Source organism: Copadichromis virginalis, linkage group LG3 (genome assembly GCF_057382275.1).
Source record: "Copadichromis virginalis isolate Kocher_CV1m ecotype Utaka linkage group LG3, C_Virginalis_male_GT1.1, whole genome shotgun sequence".
Taxonomy (NCBI): domain Eukaryota; kingdom Metazoa; phylum Chordata; class Actinopteri; order Cichliformes; family Cichlidae; genus Copadichromis; species Copadichromis virginalis.
The window spans coordinates 17,487,033-17,510,912 of record NC_140620.1 but is presented as its reverse complement, the minus strand read 5'-3'; the positions used below and the strand labels follow the sequence as shown (position 1 = coordinate 17,510,912).

Below are 23,880 nucleotides of genomic sequence, written 5' to 3'. Positions count from 1 at the left end.
CCGTGATTTGTTACTCGGTTTGGTCACATGACTCACTTGCACAACGTAACCACGCGGGGTGTATTTTTTTTTTTTAATTAAACTTTATTTACAAACAACAGTTTAACATACAAGGCACCATCATTAATCCGATTATGTTACATCCTCGGTTGAGCATTATAGCAAAACAAACAAACAAACAAAACGAACAAAAAAACCCCCAAAAACAACAACAATAAGCACAAAGTTAAAAGAGTTAGCACAAAAATAAAGAACAGTCATTGAAGGATTCGAACCAAAGGCAAAAACTAACGTGCAAAAAAAGGGCAGTCGTGATTATAAAATAGGGAGTTTTTTGTTTTTTTTTAACATAGGTTAAACTCTTTAAATAAAACAACAAGTTTATGGGCTTTCTTGTTATTCACAAGCTTCAGCGATTTAGCCCAGAGTCTAAAGTCATTCAGCCATCTGTTTATACATGGTTTAGCTTTAAAGTATCTGCATTTGTGAATAAAAAATTTTCCCATTAACAAAATCGTCCTAATCAACAGGTCAAAATCTGCATTCTCAGCAAGTATTCCAAATTTTATTACTGTCACCGTCAAATGTGGTAACTGAATTCTCCTGGACTGTAGCCAGCTCCACATGTCAGTCCAGAAGGAGTGCACTGATTCACAGTTGAAAAACAAGTGATCCAGACTTTCAATATCATTTTCACAAAATGTGCAGGCGTTCACATCTAAATTAAATTTCCGTCTTAAGAATTCATTGGTTGGATAAACCTCATTAATGATTTTAAAGTGAACCTCTTTTGCTTTAGGGGAAAGAGGAAGTGAAATATACTTTTTTCTTATCGCCTTAACCTCCATGGTCTCAAATTCTTTAAGGATATAATTTCTTTTAACCGGATTAGGGAAAATTTTGTTTATCAAAATATTCCTGATCACTTTGTTTGTAAACCTGCTGTCACCAAATTCAACTCCAGCTATGCAGAGCTGCCTCAGTCCAGGAGAAATTTTAGAGTGCACAATATCTTCTTTTATCATTGATCTCAAAGGGACTGGAATGGCTTTCACTAGGGATTTATATCTCTTAACAGTACATCTTACATCAAATTTCTCACAAAACGTCTCATGCTTTAATAAGACCCCATTATCATCCATAAAATGAGCTACAGCCCAAATCCCTTTAGATCTCCATTCATCCACGTACACAGATTTCCTACACAAACGGATATACCTGTTGTTCCATATAGGGGTATTGTGAGGAGTAAAGTTATGTTTGTAGATTAATTTCCAGTAGAGAAGGACCTGCTGATGGAAAGCTGAGAGTTTAACAGGTAACGAACTGCAATCAAAGTCACAACGTAACAAAAAGTCTATTCCACCCATTTTGCCAAAAATCACACTGGGAATAATGTTCCAAAAGGAATTTTTGTTCCTAATGAAAGATCTTAACCATTTCAATTTTAGTACACCATTCATAACATCAAAGTCAATGGCATAATTCTTAATCATATCATTTTTCTTTATATAATGACATTTGTTCCTCCATATGAACCTAAAATTAAGATTATTTATAGATTTAATTAGTTTTGGAGATATGGGCAGAGAAAAGGCTGGATAGATTAGTCTGGATAGACTGTCCATTTTGGTTAGCAAAATTCTCCCAAACAGAGTTATGTCCCTTTGCAGCCACCTGTTTAAAATAGACTTACACTTTTCTATATTGGTACAGATATTCTTATTTTCAGTTGATGTCTTATCCTTGCAAATTACAATGCCCAGATACTTAACCTCTTTTTTAATCTGTATATTATCTATTGCTTTCAGGGTACACTCATGCAGAGCTAGAATTTCGCATTTATTAATATTCAGCTGTAGGCTGATCGCCTGTAAGGCTAAAGGAATCTGGTCTTCATTTTTTAGAAACAGGGTGGTATCATCTGCGAGCTGACTGATTATTATCTGTTCACCCATCACAGTTAACCCCTCAATGTGACTGTTTTTAATCAAAATAGACAACAGCTCAGCAACCATGATGAACAGAAGTGGTGAGCTGCTACATCCCTGCCTTATCCCTCTACCACGCGGGGTGTAATTTCAAAATGAGCGCTTAGCGCTTTGGAGTTGACGTCACGCCGCAATGCATTGTGGGAGCGCAACGTCATTTTCGGGGTCTACGAATCAAAACATACACACGACGATTACAAGATGCTTAAAAGCAGCTCAAAAGAGAATGGATTGTATAGAGACTGATTTCGTTCAGAGGCGAAGCAGCGGTACTTGCAGAAAATGGCGTGCATTGGAAATGTGGACCCGTATGAAATACGGCCGTGGAGTGGAAACCAGGGATGATTTTAGCCCATTTTTGGGGGTGCTTCAACACCCCCAGAAATGAATCAAAGCACCCCCAAAGATTTCTTACTTTGTTGACAATATTTGCTGTTTGTGTGACACACTACTAAAAATATAAAAGCATACAGTACTTGGCTGAGACGTAACACTTTAACAACAAAAATATAGATAACCTCCCCCCTCCCAAAGTGGTTTGTTCCAGCTCGTCTCTCCTACTCTGACTCTAGCGTCCTTTCTGCCAGAGCGATGGTGGCTGAGAGGCAGCGGAGCTGCGGTGTGAGTGCCTGGCTTAAAACAGGACATGTTGGCTGCATTTAACCTTCAGTTACTCTTTATATAGTTAGGTAAGAGTCCGACCATGTTTCTTTTTAGCTGAAAAACATTATAGGTAACCTGCAGTGTTGAAAACGTGTTTTCCGACGATGTTTGCTACCCTGCAATCCGTCCTGCTCTGTAGTAAAATCAGCGACATTTGACCGTCCTGTTGCTAACATTGAAATTTATACAGACTATTTAAAATCTAAAACGTATAATTGTCTGTATCCTACTGTTGTTACCACTGTCCTGTTTGAAATGGATACTAACTAGCTAACTGACTGAATGCCCATTAACCTTATAACTCCTGTTGTGTGTGTGTGTGTGTGTACAGAGAGACAGCCAGGTTCATAATGGATATAAGGAAGTTTTTTCAAAAAAAGGAGCCACATTCAGGTAAAAGTGTAAAATCAAATGATTCGTTAATCAAGAATAATGTTGGATCAGTGTTGCAATGTTTATATCTTTTATTAGGTGTACATGTGGTTTGGTTATTTCCCTTTTGGTTGAAAGTACACTGAGACAGGACTTTTTTGTTAGTGATCTTAATAGTATTTTTTTATATTAATGTCATTTTTTCATCTAATTGAATACAATCTATTTGTGTATGATTGCCAGTCCAAAGAGGGAGAGAGGAAAGAGGGAACGTGAGGAGAAAGTACAAGGTCAGGATGAACTGTCATTTAATTTCGTTGTCTGTTTAATGTATGGTTTATAACTTATATCACTGTTTTTTACTGGAAAGCACTTTGGTTACCCATGTTGTTTTAAAGTGCTCTATAAATAAAACTGGATTAGATTTGAATGAGGAAGATAACAGAGAGAAAAAAGAATGGAATATGGTGGTGAAGTTAGATGGAAAAACTGTTTATTCAAAAATAACTAAATGAATGTATTGCAAGATACTTTTCTGATAGATTTCATGGATGCTTTGTGTGCTTTTAAAAATGCAGATTGATACATGACTTTATGACTAAGGTACCTGTAAAAGTGTGATCTCAGAATAGCCTGTAATAATTTTTTTAGATATTTTTATATATAGAGATTGAAAATGTGACGTCACTCAGGGGTAAAACCGCAAAGAATTCTGGGAACTCGTGGCAAGAGGTACTAGCGCACGCAGGCTTTCAATTGAAATCAGTTATACAGCGATAAAAAGAAACACAAAAAATGGCAAGAAGCTGTTGTATTATTAACTGCAATAGCCGGTCGCATGACAGCCACGGAAAGCCGACGGGTAAAGAGATCGGCTGTTATCGGATTACGTCGTTGAAGAGAAATTGTTCGAGCCATGTTTCCGAAGTAACAAAGAGGCGACTAGATTGCAGCCATTCAAAGACAAAATATAACATCCCAGAACACTCCAGCTCACAGGTTAGTCTGCTCTAAGCATTTCCACAAAGGTCAGTCTGCTGTTGTAGTTAATGCGTCATTTTTCTTAACATAATTGGTGATGTAGGTTACAACCAAGTCTGGCGCTGAACAGAAATTATTGCGCTATGCTCCTTTGTTTATTGTGCATAAATAGTAAATTGTCCTGACACAATGTTGCGTTTCGCTTCTGTTATTACCATGGTACATTGACAAAAACATATACTTTTTTATTCACAGGATAAAATAGTTGTTTTGTATCACTAATTGCCCAGTACGATTACAACATACAATATTATTGTCACTGCTACATTTCTGTGATGCGTACCAGAAATTATTTCCACTACTAATTAACCCTTTAAGACCTACCATAGAACCAAGTCCGCCAGAGCTTATATTATATTTTTACATGCTGTAGTGCCATTTTTGGGAGCATTTCAAGTTGCTATACATCAATACAACAATTATAGCCCAGATTTTAATAATATGTATTCATTAAGTGCATAGTAATTACATAAATTGCAAAAAAGTGCAATAAACTACAAAAAAATTGAAAATCGTTTTTGCTTTTTTAACATATATTTCTAGTTAGAGAAATTTAAGAGGCTTATCCCTCAAAACTGTAAATACAAAAAAGTTGCACAAAATAGTTTCCTACCACAGGAAATTTATTTTGAGTGTCTTCATAGTTTTATTTTTGAAATACACCAATTTTTATACACTGCAGGAAAAACGAAAATAAATATTATACTGCAAATTTGCAAAAAAGCAGCATATGCATCAAAATAAACTATTTCCAGCAGTGTAATATGAGTCCTAAGCATCCCAGAAACGACACAGAAAGTCATAAAGTCAAAGATAACTTTTAAAAAAGACCAGTATAGGCCCTGAGGCCCTGATGGTAAAAAAGACTACATTTCCGCAAAAATGACGGCACTTCCGGTTTCGGGCAGGTAATGGCGGACATGCAAAAGTTCGCGCTGACGTCTATTCCAACGTAGGAAGTGTTATGAACAGCTGATCGGATCGGCAAAGCGTGTTTCTGGAATATTATGTTTTTGTTCCTGCAAGCGCTTTTTATGCAGTTTTTGCAAAGCTTTATGTGGAAGGAAACCGTGACCTAGGACAAGCTGATGGCATAAGATGTAAGTACAACTCCTCCGGTTTCATATGCAAAAAAATTATTGCGCTAGCTTATGTGGTTGCAGTGCTACCGGGATTTAAAAATAGTTACGTAAAACAGAGCATGCCCGCTCCGACCGGCTCTAAAGGGTTAATTACCGTTGAGCTCAAAGGTCCTATTAATAAACGGTTAACGAATGTGTATTTATGAAGACGATTTGTGGGACTGGTAAACTTATGATATGTACGATGGTCTTTACTTTCTACACGGTGCATTTCAAGGTCCTGCACCCATCCGTCGGTAAACTGTACCTGGGCTTGGTGCAGTGACCTGAAGTTACTAAACTTCACGAGTGTATGCACTCACTCCAAGAACCGTATAATTATAAATCTGAGCGTGGTGAAAGTTGGGCAGCACGCTAACGTATTTTGTCCACTCTGTGTGCTCGTAAGGGTCTGACCCTTTCACTGGTTTGATTTTTTCCTCGTATCTTTTCTTTGGCTTTTCATCAAATCTGTCTTTGTACGGACCGGCATTGTTCTCCTTCGTTTTGTACATACCTTTTTGGGGGGCAAAGAAAAAGCAAGAATTTATTGGAACCGAAGAATGAACGTTTTGCGGTGCTGCAAATGCTTTCATTTGATGCAGGTACTTGGATTGTTTTGCCACGAGTTCCCGGCATGCAATGCGCGAAAGTCACGTGGTCTGTCAATCTCTATATATATATATTTTTTTTAGTAGAACACTATGCACCTTTGATGATGTTATGTTGAATTTGTGAAGTGGTGTTGTTCAACATGGACAGTGAAAAGGGAAGGAAAGAAAAGCATGATTACATTTTATTGATTATTTAACTGTCTGTTGCAATCCAGCATCAACCTCTGAGATTTAAAGTAGACTTTAACTGAAGTTCATCATCATTTCACAGAGTGGAGCTGCAACACAGAGATAACCATAAAATGCAGGTTGAGGAGATAATAAACGGATATTTAATATGTTTGCTGTACATGTATTTGTCTTGTTATTCTCACATCATATAAATATTTGTTCCTCTACAGATTGACTTTTGCTGACAAATGTATTTTGTTCAAACATATATAGAAATTCATTTTAAACGTTTTATAAACAGTAAGGCAATAAACCAAAACACACAGAGCATCCTGAAATTTGAAAGCACTTCACTTGTTCCACAACTTGTTATGTTACAGCCTTATTCCAAAATGGATGAATTTATTTGTTCACAGGCGAGTATGTACAACCTTTGCATCAGCACTAAAAATTGAGCTCACGTGAATCCTGTTTTGGTGCATCTCTTGATTGTTCGTCAAATCTTTCCCAGCTTGATTAGAATCCACCTGTGGACAATTTATTTGATTGGTGATGATTTTATATAAGTTATTATGATTTGATAATATCGTATAGTTGACAGACCATAACCAAGCCAAGAGGTCAAATGAATAGTTTATGTAGACTTCTGAGACACAATTTCATGTAAACAAAAATCTGGGGAAGGGTACAGAACAATTTCTGCAGCACTGGAGGTCCCAGTGAGCACAGAAGTTGCCATCATGATTAAATGGAAGAAGTCTGGAAGGAATCTCTGCCAAACCAATGTGAGCGATGGTAGAAGCTGAGCTGAGGGTAGAAGTTGCCCAAGGGGAAAACAGCATATGCATCAAAATAAACTATTTCCAGCAGTGCAATATGAGTCCTAAGCATCCCAGAAACGACACAGAAAGTCATAAAGTCAAACATAGCTTTTAAAAACACCAGTATAGGCTCTGAGGGTAAAAAAAAAACACATTTCTGCAAAATGACATCACTTCCGGTTTCGGGCAGGTAATGGCGGACATGCAAAAGTTCGTGCTGACGTCTATTCCAACGTAGGAAGTGTTATGAACAGCTGATCGGATCGGCAAAGCGTGTTTCTGGAATATTATGTTTTTGTTGCTGCAAGTGCTTTTTATGCAGTTTTTGCAAAGCTATATGTGGAAGGAAACTGTGACCGAGGACAAGCTGATGGCATAAGATCTAAGTGCAACTCCTCCGGTTTCATATGCAAAAAAAATTATTGCGCTAGCTTACGTAGTTGCAGAGCTACCGGGATTTAAAAATAGTTACACAAAACAGAGCGTGCCCGCTCCGACCGGCTCTAAAGGGTTAACAAATATCTGTATTTTCCAAATACTGCAAAATTAGAAAAACTGCATTCCCATTAAACAAAGTACATGTGCCACACCCTTCTCTGAACTGTAACATAACACGGCACTGGAAAAAATACACTTCCGGATCACTAATGCAACACCACAATTGAGACAATGTTCACCAGTAAAATTACAGTAGTAAAATTATTACAACATGTCATAGTAGTCATGGGGCTCAAGAGTTGGGAGTTTGCATTGTAATCGGAAGGTTGCTGGTTCGAGCCCCAGCTTGGACAGTCTCGGTCGTTGTGTCCTTGGGCGAGACACTTCACACATTGCCTACTGGTGGTGGTCAGACGGCCCGGTGGCGCCAGTGTCCGGCAGTCTCGCCTCTGTCAGTGCGCCCCAGGGTGGCTGTGGCTACAATGTAGCTTACCATCACCAGTGTGTGGATGACTGGATATGTAAAGCGCTTTGTGTGAGACAACTAATGCACATTTCACATCAAACATGATAAATATGGGTAAATATTAATTTAAATGCCACATAGACAGACAGATTACTCACCACAGTGCAGCATCTAAACTGAAGTCACTCTGCAGGAAAATGAGGAGACAGGATCAAAAACAGGTAGCAGAAAAATGAATTGTTACATCTTTGTGTTAACAAAGTGAGAAAAGACACTAAAGTCAAAATAAACATCTTGGTGTAACCTGTGGAAGATGGAGGTCCAACAAGAAGTGAGCAGCCTACTATTGTGAATGTGAGAAAAATAACATTTCCTAATTTTTTTTATTTTGATACAGCCACATTTACAGTTCATCTGTTTTCAGTAAACAATGTTCTTTTTCTGAGAACATAATGGCTATAAAATATTGATTTACATGTGATGCATTTGAAGTTAGAAGTCATGCAGTGTCAAATCCAGGTCTCTATCAAAAAGCTATACGCACTGTACTTAAAGAGCAGGGCCCTATTTCAGGAAGCCAGTTTAGTGCAAACTCTGAGTAAGTATACCCTGAGTTAACGAAAACTCTGGGTTTTCGGTTTCACAAAGCGAGTTTAGATTAATTCTGAGCGAGTTACTATGACGACACACTCCGTGAAGCTAACCTGCCCCCTAGCAGGTTTACTTCAACTAACCCTAACTTTTTCCGCCTCTTTGTCGGAAACCTGACTGTAGGAAGTGTCAGACATGGCGTGCTCCTTCCTTGAAGAGCCAGTAGATGTTGAAGCCCAAATTCTCCGCAGAGCTCTCCGCTGGGAGAGAGTGATTAGAGCGCGTTTGGACATTTTATCATTTCCTGATGATTTCCTGTGTGAACGTTACCGTTTTTCAGCACAATCTATAATTTATTTGAATAACATCCTCAGGCCTAATATTGCTCATGTGACACATCGCGGACATTGTCTCAGTTCTGTACATATTATTTGTATTGCACTTCGGTTTTTTGCAAACGGGAGCTTTCTGTATAATATTGGTGACGCTGAGCACGTTTCCAAGGCTACCGTCTGTCGGGCAGTCAGGAATGTTACAGTTGCACTGAAATGTCTCCTGTACTCGTTTGTGGTGTTCCCCGGTCATAGACCCACAAGATTTATCAAAGAGGGATTCCACAAAATTGCAGGTATCAGGATGAACAAAACTTAATTCATGATGTGGTGATACTTGAACTACTACTTACATTTTACATTTATTCCCACGGTTCCCAGGCGTGATTGGCTGTATAGATGGCACTCACATTCCAATCATTGCTCCTTCAGTAAATGAAGGAGACTATGTGAACAGGAAGTCTTTCCACAGCATTAATGTACAGGTACATAGTTCCCTGTAGCATTTCAAACTAACAAATTATTTCATTATAGTAATGGATGCTAATTTGTGTTCTCTGCACTGTGAAGATCATATGTGATGCTGCCAACATTATCACAAATGTGGAAGCCAACTGCTCAGCCTCTGTGAGTGGTGGTGGTGGAGGACCCCCACCTGTTTTTCAGGCCTCCGCTTTTTTTCTGTTGGCTATAACGGGTCACATTTGAGCATACAGAGTAAGCAAATATGTACTTGTAATGTGCTCAGATAATTTCAATAAGTGCTTACAGAGGGGAAATTAATGTAGCCTCTAACTGCAATTGATTTACATCGGACAAACAGACCAAGCACTACGGCTCATAATACAATTACACCTTACCTGTTTGGACTATATTTTTATATTTCATTTTTACTTGCTGCCAGGAACGTTTGGGGCCTGTTGGGTTGCACCTGCGCTCACATCACAAAATAAAATGTATGAAATAAAAAATAAAATAAAATATAATAAAATAACGTGTTAAATGGGTGGAAATCCCTAGATCAGTGTTTAAATTAACACTCATGCATTGACTCTGTCGGCCATGTTTTGCCATGCATGCTAAATTTGCATGTTATCGCCCACCCCCGTGACATCACGCTCCAAAGCCCTATACTGCCATCAGAATTTCGGCCTCAAGCGCTGTAAAATACATTGACCGCGTCTTCTTTCCCTCCGTCTCCATGGTGACTCGCTTAATCTGTGCTCCACTAATCAGGGCTTTATGTATCCTCGTGCGCGCGCTTAACTTGGGGTTAAAGCAACTCCGCGTTGATTGAACTAATTGTTATCAGCCTTTCTGAAACCGAATATTCCGAGTTGGACAGTTCGGGGTTACTCAACCCTGAGTATCGTTTTTCACTCTGAGTTTTCTAAACCGGCTTCCTGAAATAGGGCCCTGCTCTGCTCCTGTTGACTGTTTTCCACAGAAAGAGGTGTGAGAGCCCATTCCAGTTTGACTTGAGTCCACAGATACTGGAAGGAGTTTCTAACTAGAGGCATGCAGACATGTTTAAAAAAAGATCTGTATGTTGTTTTGTTGTTGTTGGTAGGTGATCGTGGCTCAAGAGTTGGGAGTTCGCCTTGTAATCGAAAGGTTGCCAGCTCGAGCCCCGGCTTGGACAGTCTGGGTCATTGTGTCCTTGGCACTTCACCCGTTGCCTACTGGTGGCGCCAGTGTCCAGCAGCCTCGCCTCTGTCAGTGCACCCCAGGGTGGCTGTGGCTACAATGTAGCTTGCCATCACCAGTGTGTGAATGTGTGTGTGAATGGGTGGATGACTGGTTGTGTAAAGTGCTTTGGGGTCCTTAGGGACTAGAAAAGCACTATATAAATACAGGCCATTTACCATTTTGAACAGAAGCCTGAAGATTCTGGGGACATGTGAAACTAAAAGTTCATAAAGTGTTAGGACACAAGACCTTTAAATGTGCATTGTGCAGTAACTTTGTTATTTTGTTACTGTGGATCATCACAAAGTCAACCTTCTGCACAGCCGTATTCTTTTTGTATGTGTGGTCGTTTTTTTCTGCAGACACCGATAAACAGAAACCAAAGAAATATTTTTCCTTCATAATCTAAGTCAAGTAAACTGACCTTTTAAACTGTAGTTTACAGTGTGGACTCTCCAGGTAATAATACAGTTGTTTCATCCCTGCGCCCTCCAGGTTGCATCCTATTAGATCCAGACGTTTCAGATAGGGGGGGTTGGACTTCAGAGCAATGAGCAGAGCAGCACAGCTGTTCTCTGACAAAGTGACGTTCTCAAAGCTGAATAACAATCATGTGAGTTACAAAGTGTTCATTTAACATGACATCACTGCGCATTTCAAACCTAGTAACACCCTTACCCAAAAACTGCGTCATCCCAAAGTCAAACCTCCCTTAAACAGTTCAACCTACATATTGTGCACTGTGACATACTTTGTGTCTGCTCATATCTCTACATAAGGGAGAGAGCCACTCCAAAAACACATGGCACAACATAGAAGAGCCTCCTCGATGCTATTGTCAAGGCTCACATTTTGGACAGAGAAGATAGATGGTTTGAAAGAGAAGTAAAAAAAAATGTCATCCATGTCCACTGAATAACCATCATGGAACGGAGGTGGTGGCTAACAAAACCAACTATTAACCAACTACCATGGTGCCATTTACTGTGATTAGGTTCCCCGGTCCACTGGCTGGAAAACACCCCCAAAGCATTAGGTTCCCACCACCATGTTTGACAGTGGGGATGGTGTTCTTTGGGTTGAAGGCGTCTCCTTTTTTATGCCAAATGAAGGAAGCATCATAGTGGTCAAACAATTCTATTCTTGTTTCATCTAACCATAACACAGAAGACCAGTAATCTTTTTCTTTGTCCAGATGAGCATTTCCAAAGGGGCTTTTGTGTGCCTTCTCTGGAGAAGCCGTGTCCTCCGTGGAACCCAGCAGTGTGCAGTGTCCGTTGGACTGTTTGAGACATTGATACCAGCAGAGCACAGATTGACCAGGATTGATGGTGATCCTATGATTCTTCTTCACCTCTATCATTATCATCCTGGCCAGCACAGGTGTCACTTTTGGTTATCAACAATGTTCTCTGAGATTTTCCACAGTGCAAAACTTGTATTTTTGAATAATACTTTGCACTGCAGCCACTGGAACTTGAAAACATTTAGATATGGCTTTTTTACCAGCCACAATACACAGCTGCAGGTCCTCACCAAGCTCCTTTATCTTAGCCATGACTGTCCACAACCCAACTGCAGAGCCCTGTTGAGTTGGTTAAAACAGCTGTTTCCAATTAGTCAGGGTAGGATGCTTTAGAACAGCTTTGACTATTTGGAAAGAACATTGGATTTTCCCAGTGACTGTGACAGTTTGTGATGGGTATGAATAATTTTGGACCTGGCACTTTTTTCTCATATAATAATAATAATAATAATAATAATAATAATAATAATAATAAATAAAAGCTATTGTCTTTCGATAGAAACCAGATTCAACTAAAGAAAAATACCTGGTTGAACAAAGGTAACTTTTAAGTCAAAATTTACGAGTGCTCTAAATAATTATGGGCTTGACTGTTTATGCACATACATTCATTATACAGTCTCCAAAATCACCTACTAAAATCCAAGTCTTGGTGTGGTGAAGCCAAGGTACCATATTAAATATGTATATAAATATGTTGGATTGGTGCATCCCTGTCCTCCATCCTACATTACTGGAGTTGGATTACTTATTAGTGAAATAACTTTATAAATAACAACAGATTCAGTTTCAGTTAACTGACCTGAGTGTCTCCAGTCTACAGTTTGGATGCCCCAGAGAAGCAAAAAGTTCATCTGCTGGCTCCAGCACAGTGACTGAAATCAGGTGCAGCTCTCTCAGATGGGAGCGGTCTGACGTCAGAGCTGAGGCCACAGCTCCACACCGTTTCCCATAAATATAAACATCATGAAGTCTGTGTTGACACATAATTGCAAATATAATATAATAATAAAAACATGTTATTGTGAAGAAAAAACATTTTATTTATTTTGTGGACTTGATGTAAAACAACTAGATACATTTTTTCCTTCTCTGAAGGAAAGTGCAAGAGTTTATCATTTCTGTGGTTGTCATTTTGTTGTTTGTTGTTTCTTTCTACTTGGGAGCACTTTCCTTAGAATTTCCAGTTTCTAACATTTCTTCCTGTGCTAAACATGGTGACAACATTCAAGAAAACTCTGAAACTATTTCTTAATTACGTCTGTTTTTTCCTGTCCTATCAACACAATTTATAAACTGGTTAATAGTTTGAACTCCCCACTTTCAATGGAGATGCAATGGGGGTGTGTCTTGCTGCTATGTCATCTTAAATCCTTCATGTGATTTGGAAGTGCTGCTGTGCCTGTTAACTCCACAGTGCTAAAATGAAAAGTTGGACTCAGGATCAGTAAAAGTCAATCAAAAAAAGACTGCAGTGTCAGTCTTTGTCTCTGGGGCAGGGTGTTGTTTGTGGCTCAACTGCAAGGGACCAAGGGAAGTCTGGCATGCTAATCATGTTTACCCTATTTCAGTTGCTGCTGGGGCCTGAGAAAGGAGTGAGAGTTGAACAACAGGACAGAGCTGTGTACAGAAGTGAACTGAAGTGTGCACCTGGAAAGCTGCTAAAAGCAAACTGGTTAAAACACTTTATAAATAAACAAACACTCATCTTGCAACACTACGTGCTTGGGTCCTTCCTATCACAGTCTCATGTGATTAATTTATGACCACTCACTGTGATGTAATTAATATAATAATAATATTATTAAAACTGACTGTACTGAATCACTTGACTGATTTAATTTGTATTGCTGAAAATCAACCACTGTAACAACATGAAGTGTTATCCAATTACTTTAACATTTGGCCACAGTCACTGTTTCAGCTGAAGATGTTTAAAAATGTAATCACCCAAATAATTTTTGGTTAAAAAAACAAAACAAAAAAACATGTTCACAATGTTTCCAATAAATAACTGGAACTATGTAATGAGAAGAGATAATCTTTTAGTATGAATAACTTTAAGAACTAAACTATTAATCTACACTGTTTGATAATGTTAATCAAATCTAGACTCACCGGGCCTTTCTGCAATTCATCACAGCTGGAAGCAGTCTCCATCGTCCTTCCTGTGATGTATTGTATTCTTTCAGATCCAACTCATCATAAAAATTTTCTGACATCTGCAGCATATATGCAAGAGCTGTGCACTCAATTCCAGAGAGTTCCTTCTTTGATTTGTTCTGTGACTTCAGGAACTCTTGGATCTCTTGATGTAGTGAGAGGTCCTTCATTTCCATCAGACAGTGGAAAATGTTTAGGCATCTTTCAGGACACTTGCCATCAGTTCTAAGCTCCTTCAGGTTGTTGATGACTCTCTGGATGGTTTCTGGACTGTTCTCTATCTGACCCAGCAGACCACCTAAAATTCTTTGATTGGACTTCAGAGCGAGGCCATGGAGGAAACGAACAAACAGTTCCAGGTGGTTATTCTCAAGAACCAAGGATTCCTCCATGACTCTGCCCAGAAAATCTTCCAGAGATGAGATGTCCTCTCTCAGGAAGTCCTGCAGTACCTCTGTCTTCCTGTTGGTGTAACAGTGGAACATGTAGACAGCAGCTAGAAACTCCTGAATGCTCAGATGAACAAAGCAGTAAACTGGTTTCTGGAAGATCACAGATTCTCTTTTGAAGATCTCTGTACAAACTCCTGAGTACACCGAGGCCTCTGTAACATCCAGACCACACTGCTCCAAGTCTTCTCTGTAAAACAGGATGTTCTTTTTCTGCAGATGTTCAAATGCTAGCTGCCCCAGCTTCAGAAGAACCTCCCTGTCAGCACTGCTGAGCTCTATTCGTCTCATCTCTTTCCCCGTATGGTACTTGTGATTTTTCTTTATCTGAACCATCAGGAAGTGTGAGTACATGTCAGTCAGGGTCTTGGGCAGCTCTGCTCTCTCCTCTGTAGTCAACATGTGCTCCAGAACTGTAGCAGTGATCCAGCAGTAAACTGGGATTCCACACATAATGTAAAGGCTCCTGGATGTTTTCAAGTGAGAGACGATTCTGCTTGACAGCTCTTTATTTCTGAATCTTCTCCTGAAGTACTCCTGCTTCTGGGAGTCAGTAAAGCCTCGAACTTCTGTCATCCTGTCAACACATTTAGGAGGAATTTGACTTACTTCTGCGGGTCGGGAAGTTATCCAGATGAGAGCAGATGGAAGCAGATTTCCCTCAATGAGATTTGTCAGCAGCTCACTGATGGTTGACTTCTGTGTGACCTCAGACAAAAGCTTCCTGTTTGCAAAATCCAACAAAAGTCTGCTTTCATCCAGGCCATCAAAGATGAACAAAAGATTACACACAGTGAGCTTCTCTGCTGTGACGCTCTGTAATGTTGGATAGAAAACATGGATCAGCTCCAGGAGACTGTACTGCTCATCTCTGACCAAGTTCAGCTCTCTGAATGAAAGCACAACCACCGCACTGGTGTGTTGGTTTTCTAAGCCCTCTGCCCAGTCCAGAGTGAACTTCTGCACCAAGAAGGTTTTTCCAATGCCAGCAACACCATATGTCAGAACCACTCTGATGGGTCTCTGTTGGTCAGGCAAGGCTTTAAAGATGTCCTTGCTGCTGATTGGTGTTTCACAGGGGATCTTCTTACAAGCGCTCTCCACCTGCCTCACCTCATGTTGGAAGTGTACAGCTTCACTCTGCTCCTCTGTGATGTAGACCTCAGTGTAGATTAATCTGAGGAGGGCTCCAATTCCTGATTTATCAGGTCCTTCAATCACATGTTCATATCGTGTCCTCAGAGTGACCTTTAATACATCAAAAACTTTTTCTAGATCAGTATCTGTTGAAAGAATGGAAAACAATTAAACAGAGCAAGAAAACTTAAGTTTTCATTTTTGCACAACTGCTCTTACTGGCTGTCTGCTGAAAAGTTCTGGTTCCAGACTTGACTCCACATTGGGGACAGAAGTCTGTAGATGAATCCTTCAGGACATCCTGACACCACACACAACATGACACTGGCTTCTCCAGAAAGAAATTCCTCTTCTTCTCTCTGTGGACACAAACAAAAATTATTCTGACCAAAGAAAGGAAGTAAAAACATTTGTAGACATCATGCAAACACTTGTTTCTGTGGTAGGTTCATAGTAGTGGGCATTCAGTTACTGGTTTTTCCCCTCAGTATCTTTCACTTATTGTGTTTTCTGTTGCCTTTTCGTGTATAAAACAGTGCATTTATTCTTAATCGAAGCAAAACAGTTTTTGTGTGGGTGGCTGTTTGGTCTACTGAAACAAGGAGATTGGCCTTAGGGTTTAGCCTAGCTTCCAAGAATGTTGTCTTGACTTTCAGAAAACTGGTTATTCCGAAATCTGTACTTTGTGCCTGATGATCCAGGTTCATAACTGAATACTCAAGGATAGTCTCTACAAAACCTGCAGCCTCTCATCCAACATCACACACCTCTACCTTTGCCTTCATCTTCACCTCCTCTGCTCGCTAGTTCATCTCTTAAACCTGTTTGTCTGCTGTGCTCAGGATTTCCCTCTCAGTTTGTTCACGTTAATTCTCCATTTTCTGGAGTCTTTTGAGTTCAGCTATGGTTCCCACACTGCTCAGAGGAGCTAGCAATCCGCCTGGTTTCCATGTATTTGGTCACACACACTCCCCAACACTGTTCCCTCTAAGCTGAGCACGTGAGCAATTGCACACTGCTGACACGGTTTCCACACACAGAAAATCAGTAAAATTAAAATAAATACATGTATTTACTTTCATTTCAATTCACACTGGATTATTTTGTGCGCAGCGCAGATGTGTGCGGAGACTGTGTCAGCAGCTTAGAGGGAACACTGCTCCCCAATCTGCTCTGGTTTTGCTTCCTCTTCTTAAAGCAGTACAGTTACATTAATAGGGTGTCTACCATACATGATCACATATCTGAATTCAAAAAGAATCAGATAGTCGACTAGAACACAAATATCAGTGCAAACATTAGGACCTCTCGACATCAGCTGTTAATTATAGCAGAACTCAGGTGGTGAGGGTGGGTAGATGCGTCTCTAACAGTATCAGCATCAACACAGGAGAACCCCAGGGATATGTCCTCTTGCCACTGCTCTACTCAAAGGAGCTTGCAAAGAAAAGCGTCTGGACTTCTTTAAGTTGCTTGAAGACGTTTCACCTCTCATCCGAGAAGCTTCTTCAGTTCTAAGGTCAAATGGTGGAGAGTCTAGTGGGAGTAACCCCCCACGGAGGGACAAAAGGACCCCCTGATGATCCTCTAATCGCCTGAGCCAAGGTGTGAAACTGGGTGTGGGTCCCAATCAGCCAGAGTTTCGGGTGTGTTCATTGTGAAACCTGGCCCACCTTATCATGCGAATTCCTGAGGTCAGATGGCCCAGGATGGGAGTGGGCGTTAAGGCGTCTGGGAAGGGATCTCAAAACTGGATTATAGATGGCAGAGAGTTGGTGTCGTAAACCCCCGCCTCTGTTCAAAGATGGTCGCTCACAGCAGACATAGATGGCTTCTTTCACTCCTCTTTCAAACCATCTGTCCTCTCTGTCCAAAATGTGAACGTTGGCATCCTCGAAAGAGTGACCTTTATCGTTAAGATGCAGATGGACTGCTGAGTCTTGTCCTATGGAGGTGGCTCTTCTGTGTTGTGCCATGCGCTTGTGAAGTGGCTGTTTGGTCTCTCCAATGTAGAGGTCTGAGCATTCCTCGCTGCACTGTACAGCATACACCACATTGTTACGTTTGTGTTTTGGCGTTTTGTCTTTCGGGTGAACCAGTTTTTGTCTGAGCGTGTTGCTGGGTCTGAAATGCACCGGGATGTCATGCTCCCTCTACACAGCAGACTGTGTGGCCCACCACGGCTCAAACATCATTGTGAAGTTTGCTGATGACACAGTGGTATTGGGCGCCATCTCCAACAACGATGAGGCGGCCTACATGGAGGAGGTGAAGAATCTGGCATCATGGTGCCAGGATAACCACCTCCAGCTGCACGTTGGCAAGACCAAGGAGCTGGTGGTGGACTTCAGAAGGAGTCAGCACAGAGACTGGAGTTCCAGTGGAGAGGGGGCAGTCCTTCAAGTATCTCAGTGTCCGTATCTCCTCAGACCTGATATGGTCTGCCCACATTCAGGTCCAGACGAAAAAGGCTAGGCAGCGCCTGTACCACCTACAACAGCTAAGGAAGTTCAGGGTCTCTCCAGTGATCCTCAGGATTTTCAATACAGGCACTATGGAGAGCATCCCCAAACAGAACATTACATCGTGGTTTGGGAACAGCTGTGTTAAGGACCAAAAAGCTCTCCAGAGAGTGATCCGTACAGCAGAACGCTGCTGCAGGATTGCTCTCCCACTGCTTCAGGACACCTACACCAGGAGATGCCAGACTAGAGCAGCGCAGATACTGAAGGACCCATCCTATCCTGGCAACAAACTGTTCCAACTTCTGCAATCTGGTAGAAGGTTCCACATCATCCGGGCAAGGACAGAGAGACTCAAGAGGAGCTTCTATCCCCAAGCCATCCGGGCCCTAAACCATAACATCACAGATTGCCTCATGTGTGTTATGTCCAGTTTTGCTTCCTCTGTCTAACTAACCAAGGGAACCAGTCTACTCTGAAGTGTTGCATCTGGGCTGTATTTAAGCCAAACACGCAATAGACATTAACACAGCTGTGTTAGTGGTTTTGGGGGAATAATTGCTTAATTGCAAGGGCGTTAAGAGCCTTCTCAGAAAGACTGTGTTTAGCCTCGATCTTTTAAGAATGGTGTCTTTAATGTTTGTAAAAAAAAACATGTTTGTGGCCACATGTTTTTTTAAATTGCAGTAATTTCATTCCTACCAATCTCTGATCTGCTTCAGAGGAGTATAAGCACAATTCAGTGACTCCACCCTTGCGAACTCCTTTGAAACAATACGAAATACTCGAAAACTAAAATCATCTTCACTCAGTTTATAGCCAGAATCAGCCTCTTACTGTGTGATTGGGGGTCCAGGTTCATGACTGAAGACTGGAGGATAATCTCTGGACATGTCACTGTTCATGGACACAGAGCTGGATTCTGGAAACTCTGCTTGGTGTTTGTGTTGTTTACGTCTGTAAACACAAACATAGAATGAAGAGAATTAACCAACGTGCCATGTTTACAGGGATTTATCAGTTTAGCTGTGAGCACATCCACATAAAGGCAGTTGGCAGCATCAAACCAATCAGTCACAAATAAGTGCACTGGTAGTACAATAGTTATTTTATCAGGAACATAAAACTGCAAAACTTAATGGAAAACAAATATTAGGCGTTCAAACTCATAATACAGGCTGAAAGTAACACAGCTGTGTCAGTGGTTGTTTGAGGAAAAGCACTGTATATGAATGTTTTAATGGTTAAGAGGCTTTTCATAAAGACTATATAATGTTACTAAAGCTTATTGTGTCCACTCACCATTTTCACATAAAGACAGTCTCTTAATTACTTCAAAACTTCATAGGAAAACATTTCAATGGGTTATACACAAGTCAAGGACCCTTGCAGACCCCTTTGAAATAATGTGAAAGACTCGAAAACTAAAATCTTCACTCAGTTTATAGCCGAATCAGTCTCCTACTGTGTGCCTGAAGGTCCAGGTTCATGACTGAAGACTGGAGGATAATCTCTGGACATGTCACTGTTCATGGACACAGAGCTGGATCCTGGAAACTGTGGTCTGTGTTTGTGTTGTTGATGTCTGTAAACACAAACAATGAATCCAGAACAGATTATTCTTCTACATGTGCCTGTTGTTGGGCATTCAGCTGTTTCTCTCTCTCTGTCAGATTTAGGAGACTGAAAAACTCAATTTTCTCTCTACTACTGTACTTTCTGTAGGGCAGGCTGTCACCAGGGTAATCGTTTTTAACTCACTTTCAGATCTTCATTTAATATTTCAGAGCTTTCCATTTAGATTTTTCTGTTATATAAGCAAATAATCTTTCCCTCATCAGTATTCAATCATCTTAACATCAGTTACCAGGATAAGGAGTCACAGCTTGTATTATGTTCCTTCATAAAATAAAATACAAAACTCAATGGAAAACAAATATCAGGAAGTCAAAAACATAATACAGACTGAAATACATAATACAGCGTCAGTGGTTGTTTGAGGAAAATCACTTGATATGAATGTCTTAGTGCTTTAAGAGCATTTTTCAGAAAGACTTTACTATGTTACTAAAGTTTGTCCTCTCCTTTCGCCATTTTCAAATTGCTTATAACAGACACAGTTTCTTACTTTTTGCCTGATGGTCCAAGTTCATGACTGAACACTGGATTATAATCTCCTAATTTGTCACTGTTCATGGACATAGAGCTGGATCCTTGAAACTCTGCCATGTTCCCCTCCAAAACACTTATTTTTAGGCTTCCTGGGAGAGAAACAAGGAACTGTGACTGTGAGCACGGCAGAAAAAAACATCAGAAATATTTTTAAAGAACGCCATAACTGGCAGAACAGGAAACACAGCACACACACACACACACACACACACACACACACACACACACACACACACACACACACACACAGAGTTAGCTTGTATTAAACCCTCCAGTTTACTCTCCTACAGCTCACTGAGAGACAGCTCAGCACAAGACGTTAAAATGTCAGTCTCACCATTAACCAAAGATATAGTTTCATCCATCATGTTTCGTTCTTTTTCGTTCTATGGTGCAACAAACTCGAGTGCAGAAATAGACCATAACAATTTCCAGCTTTTTGTTCCACCTTGAGAAACATTAATGTAATATCTTCCAGTAAGAAATAGTTTTGCTATTTTTCCGACAACCCATAAATGCTCAATAACACTCACCTTTTTTTTTCACTCGTCTGCTTCTATGACTGTAGAAACTGAAATTATAGTACTTTGTTTTCTCCTCACCTCAGCAGAGCAGCTCCTCCCCTCTCCACAGGAACTTGTATGACTACATTCCCAGTGTGCAAGAGAGATATCTTTGCTTGAAAACAACAAATATGAATGTAAATGACTAGACCTCCTAAACACTATCAATTAATATTTAATTCAATTCCCTTCTAGCATCTAATAATAACAACATTCATCTCAAGGCAATTTATATTGTAAGGTAAAGACCATACAATAATAAAGGAAAAAAAAATAACAAAAAAAACCCCTCAAAAATAACATCAAGACAAACTTATTTGAGCAAAGGAAGGTAGGAAGGAAACTCCAGCAGTATTAAGGCACATAGGATAGAACATTCCAGAATATTCCATGTGCTTAACAATTCCCCACCATGTCAATGAAAGCAAAGCAAAAGCATGCCAGTAAAGAGTACTTGCCCAGTCTGTGCATTCTGTGACGTACCTTTGTGTAACCAGTAGACACACAGCCACGCTAAATTTAGCCACACAATGAACAAAATAATGCAAACATGGAAAAGCTGATTCTGTGCACATCCAAGTTCAGTGAGTTTTATGACTAAAGTGTAAGTGCAAATAGGCACCATCAGAAGGAAGTAGTGGAATTGAAAGACACTGCACTAGTAGGGATAGTTTCAAAGCTTTATGGATGACAGATTCATGTTTTCAAATGACAGCGAGCAAACACTTCTAGTACATGCACAGGGGAGCAAAAAATGACATACAGTGTCCATGTGGTGTGACAGTGTGTGGTATGTGAGAATACAAGATAAAGATGCAGAGGTAGGAGGAGATTTAAAGAAAAAGTGAGCTCTTTTATTGAGCACATGAAGCTCAATAATCCAAATACAAGGGTGAAACACCAAACATTACAAAAAACAATGTGATGGTTTTAACTCTGACCGTTTAATGGAATGAAACCATTAATAGGAGCTGACACAGTACAAACATACAGTCACAGGAGCTCAGTGTCAGAGAAATAGACAGAGAGGTATTAAAAGTGAGGATAAATAACACAGTTTATCAAGACTTTGCGAATAAAAAAAACAGACAGTGTTGTTCTCTGATAGCTGTGACAGTTTCAACATGTCTCCCAATTCTCCTCTGACTAGGGACAAACACATGAAACTGAAGATCAAACTTGATGGGGGTTTTGTGTGTGCAGAGATACAGTACATTCTTTCTTATATGTATGAATGTATATATTATATTCTTTCTAATATGAGTGTTGGCTATAAAGTGGATAATGGAAGAGAGACCTTATGAAACAGATCATATGATCCACATGTTTTTTACTGAGTGTTACCAAAAGCTGTTGAACTGCATTCCAGTCATGCTAGGACATGTTCACTGAGTTCAGAGATTTTTATTTTCATTTTTAAATTCTGCCCATTCTGGTAGCTTTTGCAATCAGACTTGTGATCTGAATACGCTGTTCTGCCAAACACATTTTGCTTTTCAAAGATCAGCTCTATAAACTTTCTATAGGCTCCTCTAGATTTCTTTTACCTGTTCATTTCATCATTTCAATTTATTTTATTTCAGTTATCTGGTATGTGGTATACAGTATGACAATGACTAAGGCAGGAGAGACAGAAGAGGGGATAGGGAGGCATAGGGGAAGATGTAATAAAAGAATAGAGTAAAAATATAAATGCACAATATATCACCAACTGTCACACCTGCAAGAAAAATGAACATACACCACCTGGATCACAAAAAGTCAGCAATGCATCTTCTTGTGCTGTGTTTCTGTGTGTGATAGAGAGTGTGTGTCTTTGCTGTTCTTACGGCCAAGACGGAGAACGAGGAGGTGGGCTCTAGTAAGGAAGCTCCTGTGGTCCTGGGCTCGCTGAGGACTGGCTACCTTGGAGTTCAGGGCTAAGAAGAGAGCCAATGGTGTGACGGATAAGGGCCGGTGCAGCTGTTAAAAGGAGGACAATGTGCCAGGTGAAGGGGAACGCCTTCACCTGAGCCTGCCAGTTGCCTCCCTGTCGGACACCTCTAGAGACTCTGTTTGTTGCACACAGCCTGAGTGTTAGTAGTGACAAGTGCACTGGCTGTTTGCCTACACATTGCTCCAGCTTTGTTGTTTTATGTTTTGTGTTTGCCACTGTTAATGCCACTGTTTTGCACATGTCTCAACTCTGTATATTTTTATATATTTTATTTATTGTTGACTCTATTTAATTTGTAAAATATGTGTATACACACACACACACACACACACACACACACACACACACACACACACACACAAACACACACACACGCAGAAAAACATTTAGTATACACATCCAGAAATTTTTGTTGTTGTTTTTTTTGCATATACTATTATATATTGTACATATATTTATTAGTTCAGATTTAGCCATTCGTATATTTTGCCTGTTTATGTTATTGTATTTTGCACAACTCTGTTGCTTGTGAAGCTCGCACACAAGAATTTCACTCGCATGTGCTGTACCAGTGTACCTGCACATGTGATGTGACAATAAAAGTGATTTGATTTGATTTAATAAAGTCCAAACCTCAGACACTGACCGAGTCTCTCGCGTTATCTCCTTTTGTCCCTGAGCTGGGCGGTAACAGCTGTGAGAATGTACTTGAGGGTAGGAAGCAAAGAGGCGATGGTTTGGTCTCTTTGATTATAACTTCTTGATGTTTGCAGAATAGATAAAAAATAATATAGAATTAAACAAAAACCACACACACACACTTTATGTTTAATAATGTACAGCACAGTTCAAGCTTTGAAATATTCTTGTGCTGTTCCAATGGGGAGGTGAGTTTTGCTATAATATCACATTATTATTTATATGTATAATGCATTGCTTAAAGTACACTACAAATCTTTTGTTTTGCCTTTTTTTTTGTCACCATCAGCTTCAAACAGACCACCACTAACTGTAAGTAACTTTAGGTCCACTTCATGATTCACTGCGAAGAAGATGAGACTGAGAACACTTTATGATCTGTTCACATGATCATGAGCTCAGTTGTAACTATGCAAACCTGTGACTGTAGGAACTGTTGTTAGATAACTTCAGAAAATAATTACATCTCAGCTGTACCATGCAGGCAACATTAGTGCGCTCCAATAGCACATAGTACATAGTAGAGCGGTACAAACTCTAGCTCACCTAACAGTGGATTCATGGTTTTGTATCAACAGTGTAGATGTGTTGTAACTGCAAACATTTCTGTCACACACCATAACGTACGTTTACTTTCTTAGAAATGCAATTACAAATTACTTTGACACATTCAGCAATATAAG

The 23,880-nt window shown here is 40.0% G+C and overlaps 1 protein-coding gene across 5 annotated transcripts; it reads right to left on the bottom strand.

The window, feature by feature from the left end:
* Positions 1-5,119: 5,119 nt before the first annotated feature.
* Positions 5,120-22,530, bottom strand: LOC146713128 (protein NLRC3-like). 5 transcript variants are annotated; one of them, XM_085452267.1, is made up of 10 exons: positions 20,533-22,529; positions 19,956-20,088; positions 19,293-19,412; positions 18,665-18,784; positions 15,585-15,724; positions 13,735-15,511; positions 12,419-12,589; positions 10,735-10,908; positions 7,857-7,885; positions 6,112-7,745 (listed from the first exon to the last, which is right to left on the bottom strand). In XM_085452267.1, the coding sequence occupies exons 2-9, from the start codon at positions 20,054-20,056 to the stop codon at positions 7,870-7,872; spliced, it is 2,619 nt and encodes an 872-aa protein (XP_085308393.1). In that variant the 5' UTR covers positions 20,057-20,088; positions 20,533-22,529; the 3' UTR covers positions 6,112-7,745; positions 7,857-7,869. The 5 variants fall into 5 exon arrangements, with proteins under 5 accessions (XP_085308395.1, XP_085308393.1, XP_085308394.1 ...); XM_085452268.1 differs by having other exon boundaries at positions 20,602-22,529; XM_085452269.1 differs by having other exon boundaries at positions 5,120-6,500; positions 19,956-22,529.
* Positions 22,531-23,880: the final 1,350 nt, after the last annotated feature.